The 23,062-nt window shown below is 37.2% G+C and overlaps 1 protein-coding gene across 6 annotated transcripts in view; it reads left to right on the top strand.

Moving 5' to 3' along the window:
• Positions 1-23,062, top strand: part of GPAT3 (glycerol-3-phosphate acyltransferase 3) — a 61,137-nt gene that overhangs the window by 27,701 nt on the left and 10,374 nt on the right. For all 6 annotated transcript variants that reach the window (XM_055313182.1, XM_055313183.1, XM_055313181.1 and 3 more), the window contains exons 4-8: positions 11,346-11,616; positions 14,908-14,982; positions 15,496-15,585; positions 17,672-17,765; positions 22,456-22,571. In XM_055313182.1, coding sequence (XP_055169157.1) covers positions 11,346-11,616; positions 14,908-14,982; positions 15,496-15,585; positions 17,672-17,765; positions 22,456-22,571 — 646 coding nt within the window. The remainder of the gene's footprint in view (positions 1-11,345; positions 11,617-14,907; positions 14,983-15,495; positions 15,586-17,671; positions 17,766-22,455; positions 22,572-23,062) is intronic.

The raw sequence follows: 23,062 nt of genomic DNA, 5'->3' as shown, positions 1-23,062 counted from the left end.
CAGGGCACAGGCAAGTTTCGTGGGCACCTGAAGCTTATACAATTTGGAGATCCTCTTTAGGTAATACCTAAAGAATGTACAAAATTAGGTGTGGGACCTTAAAAAGAGCCGTGCAGGTGAGGAGATTGAAGATGAACCTTATTGGCTTCTTGGTCAATCTATCTTTGGCTCAGCGACCTTGAAGTCAAACCTAGAGTCATGGGTGAGGGTATAACTGGCTATTGGGACTGTTAGAGAGTTATAGAAGTCACAGAGTCTAATCGGATAGGACAGGCTCCTCCAACAACTTGGACCTGGCTGAACTACAGAACTGGGGGAGGAGCATCAAGTGGGCCACTGCCCAGGGGCTGTTTTTTGTTCGGCTTATCATGGGAAGGCACAGAGACCTCATCAGATGTGTTCCTGGCTCTAAAAGATTCCTGCCCTAGTTTTTTTTTTTTTTTTTTTTTTTTTTTTTAAAGGTGGCTTGCTTTACAATTATCTGGGAAGGATGAATAAGTGTGAGTCAATTAGCGACAACTGCATATCCAGATTAATGGAGGCCTGCATCAAAATTCCATTCCTTCCCTCAAAGGCAGGAGAGACACTAGTAAGGATTGTTACTCAGGGCTTTCTACCTAGCAAAGTGAACTGGGGGTGGCATGGAGTCGATGGGAAAGGTCTTACATATTTGGGGCTTGTCAAAAAGGCAGGTGTTGGACAGAGGATGTGCAAACTGAAGCTTTAGGATCTGAGGAAGCAATTAGTTTTGGAGTCACAGAGTTGGTTTCAAATCCTGGTTCTCTTCCTTGTTGTCTTGTGGCCCCAGGCAAGTACCTCACCCTTACCAAGCCTTGGTTTCATCATCTGTAAAATATGGGTGATAAACATCATAGGATTATGGGGATTGTGTAAGTGTAGGTGTCAAAGGTTCAGCCATAGTCTGCCATCAGAAGACATTCAATAAATGTCTGTTGTCTTCTAGTTTAGAATGGGAAATTTAAAAATATTTATGGAAAAAGGTATGATTTCCTAGAGCCTCTAACTGGGATTATAGCTACAAATTGTGGAAACTCTTAAATTTTTAAACAACAGAGGCACAATTAACATATATTAAAAGGCACAAATATCAAGTGTTCCGCTAGATGAATTTTTGGGTATTTATAGACCTATCGAAGAACCTGTGAGAGTCCCTCTATAAAGCATACCCCACATCTCAAAAGCTCTCTCAAGCCCCTGCCCGTATGTAGTGCTCACCCCTCAATCCCTATTGTAACCTCTTTTCTGATTTCTGTCATCCATTAGTTTTTCCTATTTTTGAAACTAACATGAATGGAATCATATAGTATGTGCTCTTTTGTACCTATTTTTCTACAAAGTATTGTATTTATGAGATTTTTCCATGTTGTTGCATGACTCAGTGAATTTTTTTAATTGCTTAATTGCTTTGGAATTTCCTTATTCAAATACATAATTTGTTTATTCACAGTTATGTTTTTTAAATGATTTTATTTATTTTTTCATGAGAGACACAGAGAGAAAGGCAGAGACATAGGCAGAGGGAGAAGCAGGCTCCCTGTGAGGAGCCCAATGCAGGACTTGATCCCAGGACCCTGGGATCACTACCTGAGCCAAAGGCAGATGCTTAACCACTGAGCCACCCAGGAGTCCTTATTTGTTATTATGTTGATTGACATTTGGGTTGTTTTCAGTTTTAGCCATTAGGAATAAAGCTGCTCTGAACATTTTTGTGAACCTATTTGCTTATTTTGCTAGAGTACATACCTCAAGAGGAATTGAAGGTCATAGGGTAAGTGAGTGTCTACTTACCTGTGTTAGAAACTGCTGACTGGTATTCCAGGATGGTTGTACACTCAGAGTGATGTGTGAGTTCCATCCAGCTGCTCCATAGTTTCTTCAACATTTGGCATTTTGGGCCTTTCCCATTATGGTCATTTTGGTGGATATGTAGTAGTATCTCATTAAGGTTTTTAAAAAATGGCACCTTAAGTGCTTTTCTTTTACTATGTAAAATAATACATGTACTTGACTGAAAAATTAGACATTCTACATGTATAAATAAGAACATTAAAACTCACCCCATGAAATCTTGTTACACAGAAAAGACCTATTTTTTTTTTTCTGAGTGTCTTTAGGTTAAAAGTGTTTTTGAAATTATGTGTATAACTACAGGGAAAAAGCATTGTGCTTATCTTCTTGAAACTACCCTATGCTTAAGAACTAATATTTTGATGTATTTCCTTATAGTTTTTTTTATCCATTCGTGTATATTTTTAAAAATGTAGTTGACATTTTAGCTTAGTGGTTCTGGGATTGGACCCTGACATCTGTATTTTTCGTAGGTTCCGAAGATACTTTTGATGTGCAGCCGTGCTTAAGAGCTGTTGAGTCAGTTCAGCTCCTTTTCCTTCTCCTTTATATTTAGTGTCTGGCCCTCTCTCTATAGTGGCTGACTGACCCACTAAATGAATGAATATTTTTTATTTAGATGAGGAAATTGACTTCCAGTTAAATCAACTTTTTTTTTTTAAGATTTTATTTGTTTGAGAGAGAGAAAGAAAATGAGTGAGCGAGAGCACAAGAGCAGGGGGAGGGAGAAGCAGACTCCTCACTAAGCAAGGAGCCCAAGGTGGGGCTTGATCCCCAGGACCTTGGGATCATGACCTAAGCTGAAGGCAGATGTTTAACTGATTGAGTCACCCAGGTGCCCTTAAATTTACTTTTCTTTTTTTTAAAAAATTATTTATTCATGAGACACACAGAAAGAGAAGCAGAAACATAAGCAGAGGGAGAAGCAGGATCCTCTAGGGGAGCCTGATGTGGGACTCAATCCCCAGACTCTGGGACCTCCCCCTGAGCCGACAGCAGATCCTCAACCACTGAGCTACCCAGGCATCCCTACTTTTCAAATAAGTTTCTAAAATAGATTTTTAAAAAAATACAGCATTCATTTTAAAGATGTAAATAGTACAATTAATCTCTTTATACCCTTCACCCGAATTCAACAAGAATTTACATCATCTCTTTTTTTTTTTCAGTTTTTCCTTTGTGGAAGTAGTTTTTTTTTTTTTTTTTTTAAGATTTTATTTATTTACTCATGAGAGACACACACAGAGAGAGGCAGAAACACAGGCAGAGGGAGAAGCAGGATCCACGCAGGGAGCCCAACGTGGGACCCTATCCGGGGTCTCCGGGATCACACTCTGGATCAAAGGCAGCCCCAAACCGCTGAGCCACCCGGGCTGCCCTGTGGAAGTAGTTTCTAATTAAAATTTTAATTACAGATGCAGTATGTGAGCAATGTAGTAAATGAGAGATTAGAGATGAGTGATCAGAAACACCATATTCTCACCTTAATGTGTGTCTTTTTACAGAAGCTTTGAAAGACTAATCCTTGATAGTATGACATTTTACCATCAAGTGCCTCAGTGTATACATCTCAAAAAACTGACTTTTTAAAAAACATAACCCTGACATCATTGTTACATTTAACTAATAACAATAAATCGGATTTTTAAAAAGTACTTAGGAAGGAAAGTAGTGTTAATCAGGAACACACACACAGAAAACCGCTGTGAAATAAGCATAGTCAGATCAGCTAATTTATGTGCTAGAAATTATGACTTGACTAATGGCCCAGGAAACTTTTTTCACATAGTATATCTAGAGCTTAGCCTTGTGGTGTTACAGCTAAATTTTTGTGGAAAAAAAAAAAGGTGATAAACTGAGGACTGGAAGCCTGTGCAGTTAGGTGACTGTGTATTAATATGTGTGATGACTGATGGAGAAGAATGAGGACAGAGGCTGGTGGTCTCAGGGATCTGCCCTATGCCCTTAGTTGTGAGAACAGTAAAGACCTTTCAGTCTTTAATTACATCTAAGTGATTGCTTGAATATGGGTCTTGTTTCCCACAAACTTGACATGAATATTTCTGTTCTTTAAAACCGGCATCAGTGGTTCACCCCACTCCCACCTCAACCAAGTGCAGTTAATATTTACAACTACTTGGCCTTGGCCTCTTTAATCACATTGATGGGCCAAGAAGGATATTGGGGCATGGTAGGGGTAGCATGTAGGCCTGGCTTTTTTGCCAAGGACGAGAGCCCCTCAGAGGAGCTCCTCATACGAGGAAAAGAACTTCGCTTCCAGTGGTTGGTGCCCAGACAGGTAAACTCCTCCCAGCCCACTTGTTTAAGGGGATATGCACTTCTTTTTTTTTTGATAATGAAGGTAGGATTAATTTAATCTTGTAGTGGATTAATCACTGAAATGGGATTCACAGATACTGCCTCTGATTCTTTTTTTTTTTTAATTGTGGTAAGAAAACTGAGCATGAGATTTATCCTTTTAACAAATTTTTAAGTGGTTAATACAATGTTAACTATAGACAATGTTGGACAACAGATCACAAGTAAAATTTTTTAAAAATTGAAATGTAACACACACAGGCAAGAGTGTAAAATTAAAAATGTACAACTTAATGATTTTCCCGAAGTGAACTTAACTCATGTATCTCTCATTTAGATCAAGAAATAGAATGTTACCAGTACCCCCTGAAAGTTCCTGTATCTCCTCTAAGTCACTACAGGGCAAAGAAGTGTATATTTGTTAATTCCAAACCAGATTTAATTTAAAAATTTCTGGTAGAAACAGTGCTAATGGAGATTTCTATTTCGTGTGCTACTACTGTAAGATCACCTATGTTTTTGGGTTAGTTGGGCTTATGACTGGATAGGATTCTAGCTGAAACAGATAATTCTAAAAGAATTATCACCCAGAGTTTCCAAGAGAGAGTGTGTTTGAACTCTGAGCTTCTAACTTTTGGATTATAGCCCATTGGCAGATTAAGGATCAGCTCCTCTTTATAAAGCCTATTGTGTACACTTTGGTCTATAGTGGACTCTAATTTTCCCTAACTGCTGACCTAGAAAACATGCTTTACATCTGGAGGATGGCAAAACTACTGTGATTTATAAATGGGCAGTCATTCCAAGAGTTCACTTAGCTAATTTAGAGTTAATTATAATTGAAATGGTTTTAACTTCAGGTCCATTTCTTTTAACAGGCTTTTCATAGCTGGTATTATTTATGTACCATGCCTTGCTAACGGCATAGGGCACAGGGCAGCTTGTGCAATTAATCTCTCATATTAGAAAGAGATAGTTTTTCCCATTTTATCTTCATCCAAGCATTGGCCTTGTCAGGTTTGTCAGAGCATTTGGTATGAGGACAAAGTTCAAATGTTTATGGCTTTACTATTTTGAAGCTGACTTATGAAACAAAAGGAAGTCAGGGTTTTATCAATTTAAGAAATGTAGGTTGCTCTAAAGGAACAGTACTGACTTGTTAGTTATAAAACTAGGGGGGGATCCCTGGGTGGCGCAGCGGTTTGGCGCCTGCCTTTGGCCCAGGGCGCGATCCTGGAGACCCGGGATCGAATCCCACGTCGGGCTCCTGGTGCATGGAGCCTGCTTCTCCCTCTGCCTGTGTCTCTGCCTCTCTCTCTCACTGTGTGCCTATCATAAATAAATAAAAATTTAAAAAAATAAAAAAATAAAAAATAAAACTAGGTTTCCATAATGACGATGAAAACTAATATCAAAATGGTGTCTGTGCTAGTTAAATCTGATATGTCTATATCTAGATTTGGAAGACTTTAGTCTACTTATGAACATTTCTTGGTGCCAAAAGAAGTATTTCCTCTTTTTCCTTCTAATCTGTACTTTGATGCCTGATACATAGTGTGCCCTGTATGTTGACTGAATTAAATTTGTTTTTCCTTTAGAAGGTATGCTTAGGGTAAATTGAATCAGTAATTCTGACCCTCAATAGTCAGTATAATTTAGGAAGGAAGTAATATGATAAATTCAGTACTTCTTTTGACATCTAATTTTATAATAATACCCATATTTAGATTTTGTTTGCCTTATTAAAGAGCTTCTAAGCTGGTACTTGCTCTTTTACAATATAGATTTTCATCTTAGGAACAATTGTCAGTTCCATGTAACTTTTTTGTTGTTGTTATAACACATGTGTAGCTACTACTTAGTTTAATAAATAAAACTTTATAGAAACAGTCAAATTCTACTGTGTATGCCTTTCTGATCCCATTACCCTGTCAACCCCTGATACTACTACTTTGATTTTCATGTTTATTATTTTTATGCATATTTTCATACTCTCCCTATACATGTGTGTATTTTTAAACAATACATGGTATTTACTGTTTTGCATTATTTAAACTCTATAAAAATATCACCCTCCACCTATCATTCTGAGTTGTTTGTTCATGTTGATGTTTTAAATTATCTAAGTTGGTAATTAATTCTTTTAATTGATAATTAATTTCTTTTAGCTCTTATACAGTATACACTGTTTGTACCCACCTTTTTTTATATGAGCTTCCTTTTATTATTTATTATTTATATGAGTTTTCCTCTATTATTTGTTTTTACTGATATAATTAATACAAAATATTAGTTTTAAGTTTACAACATAAAGCTTTGATATTTGTATATATTGCTATATATCCATCAAATGCACCTTTATTTATTTATTTTTTTAAAAAAAGATTTTATGGGGAGCCCGGGTGGCTCAGCGGTTTAGCGCCGCCTTCAGCCTAGGGCCTGATCCTGGAGACACGGGATCGAGTCCCATGTCAGGCTCCCTGCATGGAGCCTGCTTCTCCCTCTGCCTGTGTTTCTGCTTCTCTCTCTCTCTGTCTGTCTCTCATGAATAAATAAATAAATAAAATCTTAAAAAAATATTTTGTTTATTTATCTGACAGAAGGATAGAGAGAGCCAAAGAACACAAGAGAGAGCAGCAGAGAGAGAGAGGGAGAAACAGGCTCCCCACTGAGCAGGGAGCCCAACGCAGGGCTCAATCCCAGGGCCCTGAGATCATGACTTGAGCCAAAGGCAAGCTCTCCACGAACTGAGCCACCCAGGAGCCCTCTAATGTACCTTTAGATTGCTATTGCTAACAATGTGGCAAAATGTTTTTATATATGTCTACTTCTGCACAATTTTATAGGAATCTGTAGAGTATAATTGAAAAGTTCTTTTTTTTTTTAAAGGTGAAATGGAAATAATAAATGTGGAAGAAGTGAGAAAATACCATTTTAAAAGATACATCGTGAGGGGCCTGGTTGGCTCAGTCAGTTAAGGGTCTGCCTTCGGCTCAGGTCATGATCTGGGGATCCTGGGATCCAGCCCCACATCCAATTCTCTGCTGAGTGGGGAGCCTGCTTCTTCCTCTGCCTCTGCTGCTCCCCCTTGCTCCTACTCTCTCTATCTCAAATACATACATACATACATACATAAAATCTTTAAAAAAAAAAAAAAGACACATACTGCCTATTTATTCAGGCAAGAACCATCAAAGCTGTTAATACCGGGCAGCCCGGGTGGCTCAGCGGTTTAGCACCGCCTTCGGCCCGGGACGTGATCCTGGAGACCGGGGATCGAGTCCCACGTCGGGTTTCCTGCATGGAGCCTGCTTCTCCCCCTGCCTGTGTCTCTGCCTCTCTCTGTCATGAATAAATAAATAAAATCTTAAAAAAAAAAAAAGCTGTTAATACCACTGGGTGAAGGTTTGAGGAGCAGGATATTTCTATAGTTTCAAAGTATCTCTCCTTTATAGATATTTATAGATAATAATTCTCCACTTACTAATCAAAAAGAGAAAAAAAGTAACTTTACAGTGTAAATTTGGTAATAACTGACTACCCTAAACCAAGCGATCAAAGCTAAATGTCACCAATCATGGAACAAACAGATCACATGTTCCCAATGTGATGCACTGAAAAGGATACATCATTTATGTAGTATTCCTGCCCAAAGTGTACAACCTGCATCTAATCATGAGGAGACATCAGATTAATCCAAATTAAGAGCCATCCTATAAAATAGATGGCTTGTACTCTTAAAAAATGCCAATGTCTGGATCCCTGGGTGGCGCAGCGGTTTGGCGCCTGCCTTTGGCCCAGGGCAGGATCCTGGAGACCTGGGATCGAATCCCACGTCGGGCTCCCGGTGCATGGAGCCTGCTTCTCCCTCTGCCTATGTCTCTGCCTCTCTCTCTCTCTCTCTCTGTGTGACTATCATAAATAAATAAAAATTAAAAAAAAATGCCAATGTCTTAAAAAACAAAGAAAGGCTGAGAAACTTTTTCATATAATAAGGGGATTATAGAGATGACGTATAAATATAATGATCCTTGGTTGGATCCTGGGCCAGAAAAAAAGGATGTGAAGGAAAAAATGATATGAAGAATGATTGTGAAAATTTGAATAAGGTCTGTACATTCGATACTAGTTTTGCAGTAAGGTTCACTTCCATGATTTTGACAATTTTATTATTATTTAATAAATAAAACATCGTGTCTTGAGAAAATCAATGCTGAAATATTTAGAGGTAAAGGGCATGATGTCTGCAATTTATTCTCAAGTGGTTCAGAAAAAAGTACATTTCATACATGTAGGGATAGAACAATAAAGCAAATGTGACAAAGTGTTGGCAATTCATGAATCTGGGTAAAGTGAACTATCATTGCGACTTTTCTGCATATTTGAAATTATTAAATGAAAGTCTTCCTGAGGTATACCTGGAAGTAGAATTGCTGGGTCTCTGGCTATGAATATCTTTAAATTTACTAGATGGTACCGAATTGTTTCCCAGTATGGTTATACTAATTACATTCCAATTGTCCAAATTTTCACCAACACTTGATTCTACTCGATTTAAAATTTGTATCAGTCTTTATAAGACAGTATTTCATTGTTTTTCTTTGTGTTTTTCTGCTTATGGTGAAGTTGAACATCTTTTAAAATGTGTAATCATTAAAGCTTACTCTTTTTATGAATTGTTTGCCATATATATGTATATATATTTACCTTTTCTTCTTGTCTTTTTTGTATGTCTTAATATATTCTGGAAATTAATCCTTTGTCAATTAGGTGTATTGCAGTCACCCACATATCTTTGAAAGAGGCTTAACAAAAATATAAAATCGAATTTTTTTTAGGTGAGTTACACAGAATTAAGTAGGTCAGGGAGCATAGAGAATATTGCACATCAAGTGGGTAGGGGCTGAGGGCTGGCCCCTGTTTACACATCTCTTCTCTTTGGCTCAGTTAAATAATGAGGCAACTTGAACTTGCATTCTTATCTCTTACCCCTCCGCAAAAGGTTACTTTTAGAAGGGCTATCCTCTGTCTCCAATGTGTTTCATTCTGAGATTGGCTGAATAACTTGTTCTTCCCTCCCCTTCTAGACTTAAAAAAACCCACAAAACCCTACACATTGCTAAATAATGAAACTCTTGCACTGCTGAGTATTGGCAAGTACTTGGATTGAGTAACCTGCTCTGAGATATTGCAGCATCCACAGAGCAAGAGGGTAATTCAGTAGTGACACTGTCTTGGTTCATCCTCTCATAGGAATCAAATACTTTTCAGAGAGGGTGAGAAAAGGTTAAACCACTTAGACTTGCTGATGGGAAAAGATAATCTAATCACCCAGGAGCTTATTTTATTGCTCTAATTCTTAAGGTGATAAGGTATTGGATTTGCATGTTGGTAAAAACAAACAAACAAAAACTACCCACAAAACCCAAAAGTAAAATCATGAAACTTTAGCCTGATAAACTAAAACTTTTTTCACCTCCTATTTCATAAAGGAGGACACCAAGTTAGGTGGCTTATCTAGTGGTAAGTGATAGAGCTGGCGTTTATCCTTTTTTTTTTTTTAAGATTTTATTTATTTATTTGAGAGAAAGGGAGCATAAGTGAGGGGAGAGGGAGAAGCAGAATTGCATAGAGCATAGAGCCCAGTGTGGGGCTCGGAAGGCAGACACTTAACCGACTGAGCCACCCTGGTGCCCCACAGCTGGTGGTTTTCCTAAGCAGAACTTGACTTTGAATTCCAGGTCCTCTTTATTTTCTACTCCAGTGCATTATGCTGCCATTCCTTTTAAAAACTTCTACGGATGCACGTACATGTATGTTCTCCAGAGGATGGGTAACATAGCCCTCTCCATTCTCATTGATTTCCAAGTAAACTGGCAAGTGAAAAATCAGAGGGGATCTTCTTTCAGGGAATTTAATATCTTAATCTCCCAAAAGAAAAGACTTTTCTAATTTAGGAAGTAAATTCCTTTGCGACACACCCCAGAGGGACAATTGGATAGTTATGCCATTGTGTATGCAGCTACTCTTTATTTGAAGATCTTCTCATCTGTGATCCTTATTTAGTAGTCAGAACTGGGTGGCAGTGGTCATTTTTTTCAATTTATAAAATTTATGCTATGTTAAAAATCTTTGAATTGTTTTCTTTATGGGAAAGACAGTAACAGCATAAAGAGGAACATCTAATTGTATTGCCCAGAGATAACCACTTAATGTGGCCTTCTTGACATTTTTTCTATGTATATATATTTCATAAAGTTAAAACTATAGTTTTAAATCCTGCCTTTTTTCACTTAACATTAAGGTATTTATTAATTACAGTATCTATTAGATGCATTGTATCTTGTTATCTGGATTCATTATAATGGGAAATGCTACAGTGAACACTCTTGCCTACATTTCTGATTATTTTCTTATGATAGATTCCTAAAATTGGAATTATTGAATCATCAGCAAACCAGTTCTTAGCCTCTTCATGCCAAAGGGATTTTGACAAACTTTGACTACTAGTTTTAGTTCCACACTCATACAAATTGAGTATGAAAATAACTTATTTCTGTCATTGAACTTTATCATTAAAAATGTTGCTGATTTGATTATGTAAACTGGCCAATCTTTGTCAAATTCACATTTCTTTGATTACTAGTGAAAGGTTTTGGTATATTAACTATTAGTGTTTCTATGAATTCAGTTCATGACCTTGAGACTGATTTTCTCATTAAATCATTTTTACATATTAAAAATATCAGCCTTTTGCCATTTGCAGTAAATACCTTTTGCCATTTTGCTTGCTTTTGGCTTTATGGTTTTTGTCAGGGAAAAACAGAAGGTTTTATTTTCACACAGTCTAGATCTATACTTGCAGAGAGTTTGTTCTGTAACTTCTCTTTCACTAATGGTGTGTAGAGAGGAAATGCAACAAGAAAAGGGTCAGGACCGCATTTCTTTCTAATGAATTAAAGTCATTGGATAGAAGCCATTTTATGCAGACTGAGTGATTTCACCTCTTTTCCCACTGCAATTGTTTGTCTTTTATTTTTGAAGTCGGCTTCATATAACCCATTAAATTTGTTGACTTGTCTTCTGCACAAAATTGCCCCATTGGTCAGTTCTTGTGTCCTATGGCATTTTCTCATGTCCTGATGCTTTCTTTTAAGGTATTATCCAAAGAGATGAGTCACCCATGGAGAAAGGGCTCTCTGGTCTGCGAGGAAGGGACTTTGAGCTGTCTGATGTGTTTTATTTCTCCAAGAAGGGCTTGGAAGCCATTGTAGAAGATGAAGTGACCCAGAGGTTCTCCTCAGAGGAGCTAGTGTCATGGAATCTCCTCACAAGAACCAATATAAATTTCCAGTACATCAGTCTGCGGCTCACCATGGTGTGGGTACTGGGCGTCATAGTACGCTACTGTGTCCTTCTGCCCCTGAGGTATGTCTCCTGCCTAGTAATTGATGGTATAATTGGTTCAGGTTTCTTTTTAAGTCATGTATGTAATGTTCTCATGAGAGTATTATGGCACTAATCTCACTCTTTCCAACCACCTGCAAAATACCACCAAATGTGACCTCCACAGGAACATATGAAGTATCTATTCTTCTTTCATATTTTCCCCAAATGAAGAAGTGTATTGAGAGTCTAATATATATCAATCTGGATCCATGTTGTTCTTTTAGTCATAAATAATTTAGGGATAGAGGCACCTGGGTGGCTTAGTCATTTGGGTGCCTGCCTTCCACTCAGGTCCTGGGATCGAGCTCTGCATTGGATTCCCTGCCTAGTCGGTGCTTCTCCCTCTCCCTCTGCCCCTCCCCCTGCCCATGCTCGCTTGCTCTGTATCAAATAAATAAATAACATCTTTAAAAAAGATAATTTGAGGATAGGTAGAAAAGGTAAGTTAGGAAAAAGAAGAGAGGATTTATAGTTTTGCATTCACCAAAGTGTCAGCCAAGCTGTAACTGCCGTTCTTTGTTGGTCTGTAGCAGTTCATAGTTGCACAGGAGAGAAAAAATTCCTGAGAATGGTTACAACATGGCAGGGAGCCATTCACGGGACTGAATTTGTTCCATCTAGTTCCATTATGATTAACTTTTCTTATTTAAAGTTTGCTATCTGTGTCCTCTTCCGATTCTGCCTAATGAGGAGGTACTTTCAAGTACAGTTTATTAGAAACATAGTGGGGAACATAAGAGTAGCAGAGGTGACGCTGGGCAATGGGATGAAGCATGAGGGAGCAAGGTATGTCTAGCATGGTAATGGCAGGTAGTAGGCATGTGTATCAGTCATAATATTGCCGTTGATTATCTTGTTTATTTCCCTTGGCAGAACCTTGGCATCCTCTCAGTAGAGCTTTCTGGGCAGTTGCTATCAGCCACCTTAAATTGGCACATGACTTGAAACCGTTCAACCATCCCTAGGGTGGCCTATACTTGCCTCATTTAGGTTTATTACAAGTGAAGAGATTGCTTAAGTAGAGGCAAAGGCACATTTCTAAACTGTGTGTGTGTGTGTGTGTGTGTGTGTGTGTGTGTGTGTGTTTTGACCCATATTGCTGATTGGCCAGTTGGGGCATGGGATGTCTTTTGGGAATCATTTCAACTGTGATATCAAAGTGAAATTCAGTGTTTCGCATATACTTTTGCTTGAACCCTAAACCAGTGTTCTCAACTGGGGGTTCATGTACTCTGAGCATGTGCAAAAGTATCCACTAGTATGCACGAAGGAAATATTTGAGCTTTTATTTATTAAACATGTCTAGTCTATTTATTTTTTTTTGTCTAGTCTATTTGTAATTAGGGCTTCCATTTATTCTATTTTTATTCTTAAAAAGAAATGAACCTTCAATAAGATTGACTATAGAGATTATACATGTGCACTTGTCCACGAGTCAGGCACTGTATTCAAAGCCACCTCAACCTAGAGTATTTTGCAGGTCCAAGTATTTGAGATGCCCTCATTTGTTGGTTAGCTTTCATCCGCTGTGGGGGCCAGTAAATGGTGTTAGGATTCCATTATCTACTTAGATTAAACTAACGCTCACAGACTCAAGAAGTAACAGAAGATTCTTACAAAGAAACCACAGATGTAGGATAATTCAATAGCGTAAGCACCCAGGAAGAATAAGGAAATGTCAGAATTGAGACTCCTATGCTTAGTACATCCTCTTCACTGTGAAAGAATTACTGTGTAAATGCTTTAGAAGATGAGCTGTTGCTCCAAAGTGAACACTCAAAAGGCAGATCGTGCTAAAATTAATGGTATTGATGGTAGCACAACTCTGTGAATATGCCGAAAACCATTGACTACTTTATAAATGGGTAAATTGTATGATAGGTAAATTGTATCTCAGTAAAACTCTTAAAAAACACAGATTGTGCCTGAGAACTTGTGACATCTATGAAAATTCTCATGTTGTCTCACTAAACTGGAAACCAGAATTTTTTGCCTATTAATCTTGTAAATAAAACCTTTCAAGAGTTTTGAACCTAGTTGTTAAACATGTTCAAATGTAACCCCTTCTGGTTTCATGTGTAGGAACAAATGATTCCCAGTAGGGCAAGGTAGCAAAATGTTATTTTAAAACTTTTGCATAATTGATGATTTATCTATTGCATCAGTGGTTGGTATGAAAATATGGCACCAAAAGAAAACTAAATCTAGCCTTCAAATTGTTCTGTCAAAAGGTCTTAAACCAAGACTTCAACAAGTTTTTTTAAAGGACTTTAATGAGGTTTAACACCTTAACAATGCATTTAGAAGGAAGCCCCATTTATTCTGAAAGACTTTAAATCTCAATTTTATCTTACTGTGTGATTCTACTTACATTTCTGAAAATGACTATATTCTTTTTGAAGTGATTAGAAAGAATGTTATAAGCACCTTTCAAAAATGAGAAAGTGTCTATGTGGAGATTAGAGGTATTGTCAGTCACCTTGTTACTAACTTGTGAGTTACTGTGAATATACTAAGGGGACAACAGATTTGCATGTAGAAAGGATTTCTATATGGTGGTATAACTTGGTGTTCTTATTATGCAAGAGCCTTTCTTGCTATTTGCTATAAATTTTAAATCCATTCGAGAAAAGTTTGAATTGTACCTCTCTCCCATCATTAAAAAACTCAGAAAAACAAGTAATTTTTAGAAGATATTTACAATCATACAATGCCCACCAATGTATACCGAAGAAAATAAGATGTTTTCAACCTGACATGACTCCTTTATAGAACATAAAGGAGTTTCTTATATTATACAAGAAGCTAATATGAGTATATTTAATATATACTCATTAAAAATAATTCAGAAGAGCAAAAGGGCAAGACTTTTGATTTATTCTTTTCACTAGCTCGCTTAATCCTTTGATGATTACATAGATTGAATTTGGTAGTTTCGTGAATAAATTCCCAGACCTTCTTTAAGCATCTATAAACTAGTTATATGCTTGATGTTCAACTAATATATACTTACTGTTATTTTGAAAATGGTATCATACTCTACATATTATTTTGAAACTTATTTTGCTTTTTTTCTCACAGAATACCAAAGATCATTCTTCTGTGTCAGAATCTATAGATTTACCCAATTCTTTTAATGGCAGCACCATATTCCATATTTAGACATTCCATGACTTACTTATAGTTTGATTATTTCTGAACTTTTAGATGATATATCTTGCCTTTTACTATGCAATTAACTTTTGCATTACGTTTTCTTTTCTTTTTCAGGGTTACTTTGGCTTTCATTGGGATCAGTTTGTTGGTTATAGGAACTACACTGGTCGGACAGCTGCCGGATGGCAGGTGGGAAATGTTTCCTTCTACTCAGCCAAAACTAGGATTGTCCCTTTCCTTAGCTGTGTCTACAAGAAGAATATTTGATTCAAATTTATGGCCTCCACATACTTGTTAACATTTTGCTTACTTTGTATTCATAGTCTTTATTTGATTTGCCATCACACTTTGATATAAATGGTGAGAAATCGTTTTTCAAAGAGGAAATGAAGAGGAGAAAGGAAATGGACTGAGGGACTCATGGAAAGCAACAGTCTTACTATATGGTCAAGCTTACCAGGCTGAGACCAAACAAGCTCCAGCTTATCTTGGTCAGGGATTTATCATGACAGTCTTGTAGGGTGAGATCTATTTTTCATGAAAGTTTTGTCCTAAATGCCTCAATGAGACTTTAAGAGTTGAAACTGTGCTTGTGTTTCAGAACACAGTATGCTGCTGTGAAGGAGCACATGGAAGCTCTTACTGTATTGTTTCTTAGGAGTGCCCAGAACCGCACCATGAAATCTTTTCTCTTTCTTGCAGCCTCAAAAACTGGCTAAGTGAACTGGTCCACCTGACATGCTGTCGGATCTGTGTGCGAGCCCTCTCTGGCACCATTCATTATCATAACAAGTGAGTGTCCACTGGCTTCCACCTGGCTTTCTGTGCATAAATCCAGGCTCTAACTGACAGTACTGGGTGGAGAAAGCAGGTGAAGTCAGAGTACTGCCAGTATGTTCATCCCTGAAGCTTAGAATGGTTTTGTATGAAAAACTTGCAAAAAGCCATCCACTTGCAGAAAGAGTGTAAAAATAGTGTAATGACACTTAGTAATTGAGCATTTATGGTGTGCAGGCCACGTCATATATGCTTCTTATAGGTCATCCTACGAGAGAAGTGTCGTTGTCCTGTTTTACAGGTGAAGAGGGGAATCTCTGGGATTTGTCTAGGGTCCCGTAGATAGTTTGTGGCAGAGCCTGATGTGGGACTTGATCCCGGGACCCCGGGACCCTGGGATCATGACCTGAGCCAAAGGCAGATGCTCAATCACTGAGCCACCCAGGCGCCCTGAGGTCTGGTTTCTAATCTCAGTCCTGCCGCTTCGAAGTTTCGTAACTGACCCTTCAGACAGAACACACTTTGCTTCCCTCCCTGCAACCATAGAGGATAATGGTAGCTAACTGAAGTTATTAGCTGATAAAAGTAATTTTGAACTTTTGAATTACTTTTCTTTTAACTCAATTTTATTATTATTTTTTTAACATTTAACTTCATTGGTTTAAAAGTTCTAGAAAGCCTCTCTTTTTTGTTGACTGGATCTTTCTGTCTCATTTGTAGAAGGGAGACATTATCTCCTGTGGCTCTACCATGTGTTACCAACATAAAATGCCCCTTAAGTTTCTAAAATTAGGGACACCTGGGTGGCTCCCTAGTTGAGCGTCTGCCTTCAGCTTGGGGTGTGATCCTGGGGTTCTAGGATCGAGTCCTGCATCTGGCTCTCTGCTTCTCCCTCTGCCTGTATCTCTGCCTCTCTCTTTGTGTCTCTCATAAATAAATAAATAAAATCTTGGGACGCCTGGGTGGCTCAGCGGTTTGGCGCGTGCCTTTGGCCCAGGGCATGACCCCGGGGTCTTGGGATCGAGTCCCACGTCAGGCTCTCTGCATAGAGTTTGCCACTTCCTCTGCCTGTGTCTCTGCCTCTCTCTCTCTCTCTCTGTGTCTCTCATAAATAAATAAATAAGTAAGTAAATAAATAAATAAATAAATAAATAAATAAAATCTTAAAGAAAAGTTTCTAAAATTACAAGATTTTGTCTTTGAACTGTGAGTTTTGGGATGAGGAGTAGAAGAAATGCTTTGGTAGAACTGTAATCAGAAGAAATACTATCTACAGAAAAGGTGCTTTAATTACATAAAGAATTCACAACCTAGTATATATAGAATTGCTTCTGATTTTAAGGAATGGATGCTAAAGTTGTTATGCATTTGGTTCTTCTCTGTATTGGGCCAATGAAAACTACTTTGTTTCATTAGTTTCAAATACTGGTTGAACTCTAGGAAAAGGTTGGCAAACTAAATTATGGGTCTAGAGGCCAAATACAGCCTGCCATCTTTTTTTTGTAAATACAGTTTTATTAGAACACAGCCATGCTCATGCATTTATATATTGTCTGTGACTGCCTTTGTGACAAAATAGCAGAGTCCAGTAGTTTTGATAGGAATTGACTGGCTTGCAAAATCTAAAATATTTATTTTCTGGCCCTCAATAGGAAAAGTTTGCCAACCTCTGCTTTAAGGGGATAAAAGGGAGGAAACTATAGTAAATTTACTCTGTGGTCACTGTGAAACTACTAAAAAGGGATGCTTATGAAGATTGAAATAATAGGAAAATAGTTAAATGAAACTTGAATATTATAATATTAAAGTTATGGAATCTTTGTAACTCAGTCTAAGATTTTTAAATTTCCTTTTTCATTATAAAAGGAAAATATGACCATTACCAAAAAACAATGTAAATAGATATAAAGGGCAAGTTATTGGCCCCTTCCCCTATACTCTTACCCTACTTCTATCATACTGCCTACCTTTTTAAAATGGGACCAGATACTTTGAAACTCGATTTTTAAATGTACTTTTTAAAGCAAAATAGGGTGAATACATGCTGTTCTGCAAATTAGTAACAATTTTCCAGGTTTACTATTTACCATTGTGATTGCAGGCAGTACAGACCCCAGAAGGGAGGCATCTGTGTTGCCAATCATACTTCCCCAATAGATGTTTTGATCTTGACAACGGATGGATGCTATGCTATGGTAAGAGCAGCTCAGTGACAGTTCAAGTAAATGCATGTTTTGTGGATTATTCAATAAACTTTTAATTTATTTTGGCACAAATTAGAGAGTTTTATATTAGAAAATTATGGGGTTATACTACTGTAGCTATATAAATGAACACTACATAGTGCAAGAAAAAGAAAGAAAATAGCTATTATATTTAAGGTTGTAAAAAATTGTAAGCTCCTAGCTGGCTGAGTCAGTGGAACATGTAACTCTTGATCTTGGCATTGTGAGTTTGAGCCCCATGTTGGGGGGAGAGGTGACTTAAAAAAAAAATCTTCAAAAAAGTAAAAATAAATTAATGGATCAATCTTTTCTTAAAAAAGGTAGTAAAAATGTTAACTCACTGAAATGTAGACATACTTGAGCTTGATAGGACTTTACAAGGTTGATTCTGTCTTGCTTCTAAAATCCCTGCAGTGTTCAATAACACTTTGAGATGTTAAAGTCTTCCTCCTTAGAACTGCGCAAATCCCTTACCAGCCAATTAGTTGTGTCTTCCTTCAGGGAGCCATATACAATTAAAAAAAAAAATCAGACTTTTTAATGAAGATCAAGCAAGAAAGACAAACATATATGCCACATTGGAATAGAGGGGAAGGGAGAAGAAATGGGTAGGAAATATCAGAAAGGGAGACAGGACATGGAAGACTCCTAACTCTGGGAAACGAACTAGGAGTGGTAGATGGGGAGGAGGGCAGGGGGTGGGGGTGACTGGATAGCGGGCACTGAGGGGGACACTTGATGGGATGAGCACTGGGTGTTATTCTGTATGTTGGCAAATTGAACACCAATAAAATATAAATTTATTATTAAAAAAAATCATTGAGGGGGTTGAAGGCCTTTGTAAAAACTCCTAATTTATTGCAAGATATTTAATCTGTCTAAAATATGAGTTCAGATATATATAACTCTTGGGCAACCACATTTTACTACTTTATTTTGTCTAAGTCATGGAGCCCATTTGGAATCCAAGGAAGCTTTAACTATTTCTAGGAGAAGACTTATGGGAATTGCTAGTTCTTCACCTTGTTTAGGTTAGGCATCAGTTAATAGTTATGCAGCCTTAAGAAAAACAGGACAGGGCACTTGGGTGCCTCAGTGGTTGAGCCATCTACCTTTGGCTCAGGTTGTGATCCCAGGGTCCTGGGATCAAGTGCCACATTGACCCTGCTTCTCCCTCTGCCTCTCTCTCTGTGTCTCAAATAAATAAATAAATAAATAAATAAATAAATAAATAAATAAATAAATAAATAAATGAAATCTTAAAAAAAAAAGAAAGAAAAAAAGAAAAACAATGACATACATATGCATCATGCAAGCATGTCATGATTTTGTTTAAAAGCCTACTCAAGGACCCTTCTGTTAACAATCTTGGGTAGGCCCCAGCACCATTCTGGTCATAGTAATAATTCTTTGCATTATGTGGACAAGCACTTTCACATCCGTTGTATGCGAACTCACAGTAATACAATGAGATTCAGGCTGATAGTTTATTATAGAAGAGAAAGCGAAGATTTGGGCATTTTAACCAACTTGGCTAATCACGATTTTGTGTCTCTGGGACCATATTCATTCTGTGTCCTGGTCAACAAAAAGTTAAATACAACTCATTGGTGACTGAGTCATCAGAATTTTGTTGGAATTTTTTATGCTTTTTGATTATGTGTGACTGCAATTATAATATTAGCCACATTTTAGAAAAGCAGAGCTACTGCTAAGTTTCCAGTGGGATAGACACTGGAAGCCAATTGGATTTAAGTCAGAGGCAGTAGAGGGCAGAAATGGGAGGAAACTTTATTGCTGACCTCCAAAGGTCACATGTGACCTCTTCTGGCTAAACATAAACTATATATGTGAAGAATATTCAAGAATCCGTCTTAGTGGCTTTTCAAAGTCTTTTTCCCCTCCTAAACAAAGACTTGAACTTTTTAAAAAATTTTAGAAATATTTTCGAGGTCATAGAGAGATTGCAATAATAAATATCCATATACCCTTTATTCATATTTACCTGTTAGTAGCGTTTTGCTCCATTTGTTTTATCATTTGCATTCTTGTGTGCTGTCTTTCTATCTACATAAAAATGTGTGTAAATTATTTATATGTTAATATGTTGATATTTAGTATTTATTTCTAATATTAATATAATATTCAAAATTTGGGTCTATACCAATTCATGCAGTTCATAGGGTTTTTCTTTTTTTCATTTGTATTTAGGTATTTTTATTAATTTGATGCCTCATAGTTTACTGTTTTTAGAAAATACTGAAGTCATTTGTTTTTAAATTTTTAAAAATTAAGGTATAATTGAAATTAGTTTTAAGTGTACAAAAATTCAGTATTTGTATACATTGTAAAATCACAGTAAGTCTAGTTAACATCCATCACCACACATAAAATTTTTTTCTTGTGATGAGAACTTTTAAGATCTACTCTCTAGCAACTTTCAAATGTGCAATACAATATTATTAACCATAGTCCATATACTGCATACCGCATTCCCATGATATAACTAGAAGTTGTACCTTTTGACCCGTTTCATCCATTTTGCCCGCTTCTTGGCATCTCCTCTCCCAACCTCACAACTGCCTTCAATGTATGGGTTTTTTGTTGTTTTTTGGTGGTGGTTTTTGTTTGTTTTAGATTCCACATGTGAGATCATATAGTATTTGTTTTCCCTCTATCTGGCCTATTAGCATAACGTCTCAAGGCCTAACCATGTTGTTTGTGATGGCAAGATTCCATTCTTTTTTAATGGCTGATAAAGTGTGTACACACGTATATCATGTTTTCTTTATCCACTCACTCATCAACAGACACTTAGGTCATTTCCATACTTGGCTATTGTAAATAATGCTGCAGTGGGCATGGGGATACATACATCTTTTCAGTTAGTGTTTTCTTTTTTCCTTGGATAAATAACTCAAAGATGGAATTGCTGGGTCATAGGGTAGTTCTGTTTTAATTATTGGAGAAACATAAGGTTCTTTCTTGCTTTCCCCCAATCCATATTTGCATCTCCCCTTTTTCATAGTGAATACCCTGGCTCCCAATGTATCTACCTATTTTCTCAATCCTATGATACATCTAAAATTGTTTCAGAATTGCCTCACTGTTTTGCTACACAAATGACTGTTATAAAAAAAAAATCCAGGTATTTTGCAGTTCTCTTCAAAGAGAGATAGAGGGTGTGTGGTCAAATACCATCTTTGTACATTTCTTAGGGTTTCCCGTCCTTTCTTCAGTGTTGTTCTTTTATTCGCTTGAAATGCAGTTGGGTTTATTTGTTTCCGTTTGCTTTCGGTTTGCTAGTTCCACCCTTGTTGATTTATTATTGGAAGCTTCTAAATATCAAAACTAAACAATAAAGGTAAATTCTTAATAATGTCACTTCCTCTCTCCATTCTGCTCCATTCCTTCCTACATTTTAGTTTTCCAATTTCACTGCTTTGGATTTTTTTATTTTTGTAGAAATAGATAGATGTATATATTACTCCTTCTGTTTTACACAAAGGGTAGCATACTATATTTGTTCTTTTGCAATTTGCCTTGTTACTTATGATTGCCTGAGTTGTGAGCACAGCTTGATGTATAGGGATGTTCAATTGCAATGTTATACACCTGAAACTAGGGTAACGTTGTGTCAACTATACTAAAAAAAAAAAAAATTTTTTTTAAAGCCCCAAACCAGGAAAAAACCCCACCCCAGGATCTTTGGGAAGTTATTCCTTACAGAGTAGATCAACTTTACTCCTTTTCCAGCTGCCTGGCACTCTACTGTGTGTATGTAGCATAGTTTATTCATTTGATTTCTTGTGTTTGCATTTAGGTAGTTTCCAATATCTCAAGATTACAAGTAATATATAATTAAAACCTTGTGCATATGTATTTTTGTTTTGTTGGAGGTATGTTTTCAGGATAAATTCCTAGAAGTGGAATTATTGAGTTGAAGGATAAATGTCTATGTAGTTTTGATAGATGTTGCCAAATTTCCTTCTACAGGTGTTATAATCTCCCCCTTCCCAAACAATGTCTGAGTGCCATTTTCTTTCTTCCGACCTTTTTTTTTTTTGGAGAGAGATAGAGTGTCAGCAGGGTGGGGGAGCTGGGCAGAGAGGGGGGTAGAGAGAGAATCTTAAGCAGGCTCCCCATCCAGCTCCATCCCATGACCCTGAGATCGTGACCTGAGCCTAAATCAAGAGTCAGACGCTTAACCTATAGAGGTACCGAGGAACTCCTGAGTGCTGTTTTCTTCAGCCTTGGCTCAGAGTGCATTGTTAAGCTTTTGAGTCTTTTCAGTCTGATGAGTGAGAAATTTCAGTGTAGTTTTAATTTGCATTTCTCTTATCTTGACTAAATTGACATACTTCTGCTTTTTAAAGCTAGAGTATAACTAGTGTAGCAATATTTTCAGCTTAAAATCCAAAGATGCTACTAAAGAACACTTTTTCTTATATTTGGCCTTTCATGTCCTTTAGACTAAGAACTTAAATCAGTAGAAGGCCGATCTATTCTCTTGTTGGGGAAAAGGAACTTACTGGTTCCTTAAAATAAATAAATAAATAAATAAATAAATAAATAAATAAATAAATAAATAAATAAAATAAAAGCTCTCTTTGCCTAGCTGTGCCTTTACATTTTTCCTTTTTTTCTCATGATACTTTAGGTTGGCCAGGTTCATGGTGGGTTGATGGGAGTTATTCAGAGAGCTATGGTCAAGGCTTGTCCACATGTCTGGTTTGAACGCTCAGAAATGAAGGATCGACACTTGGTCACTAAGAGGTAAGCAGTGACATTACCCAGTGTCCTTTGGAGTAGCATAAAATCTACTAGTAGCATAAATCTTGGCCCTCCTGCCAAAGAGGGCAGTGCAGTACTCAGGATTAAACCTAACATATATGGAGCTTTATTTGTGGTTAGCCTTTTCTGCTGAATCACCTGTCTTAGGTACATCTTTTTAAAAAATTTAATTCTGTAGTCATAGTGGGATATATGATGAATTTAGAAGGCCCATGTGTTTGTATTGTTGTGGCCTAGGGATAATCCAGTCACTGAGTTTTCAGAATTAAAAATTACTACCTTGAAAGTTAAATAAGGGGATCCCTGGGTGGCTCAGCATTTTGGCCCCTGCCTTTGGCCCAGGACGCAATCCTGGAGTCCCGGGATCGAGTCCCACGTCGGGCTCCCTGCATGGAGCCTGCTTCTCCCTCTGCCTGTGTCTCTGACTCTGTGTCTCTCTCTATGTCTGTCATGAATAAATAAATAAATCAATC

Source organism: Nyctereutes procyonoides, unplaced genomic scaffold (assembly GCF_905146905.1).
Source record: "Nyctereutes procyonoides isolate TBG_1078 unplaced genomic scaffold, NYPRO_anot_genome, whole genome shotgun sequence".
Taxonomy (NCBI): domain Eukaryota; kingdom Metazoa; phylum Chordata; class Mammalia; order Carnivora; family Canidae; genus Nyctereutes; species Nyctereutes procyonoides.
Note: the sequence above shows the minus strand (reverse complement) of the source record. Positions and strands in the feature narration are given on the sequence as shown.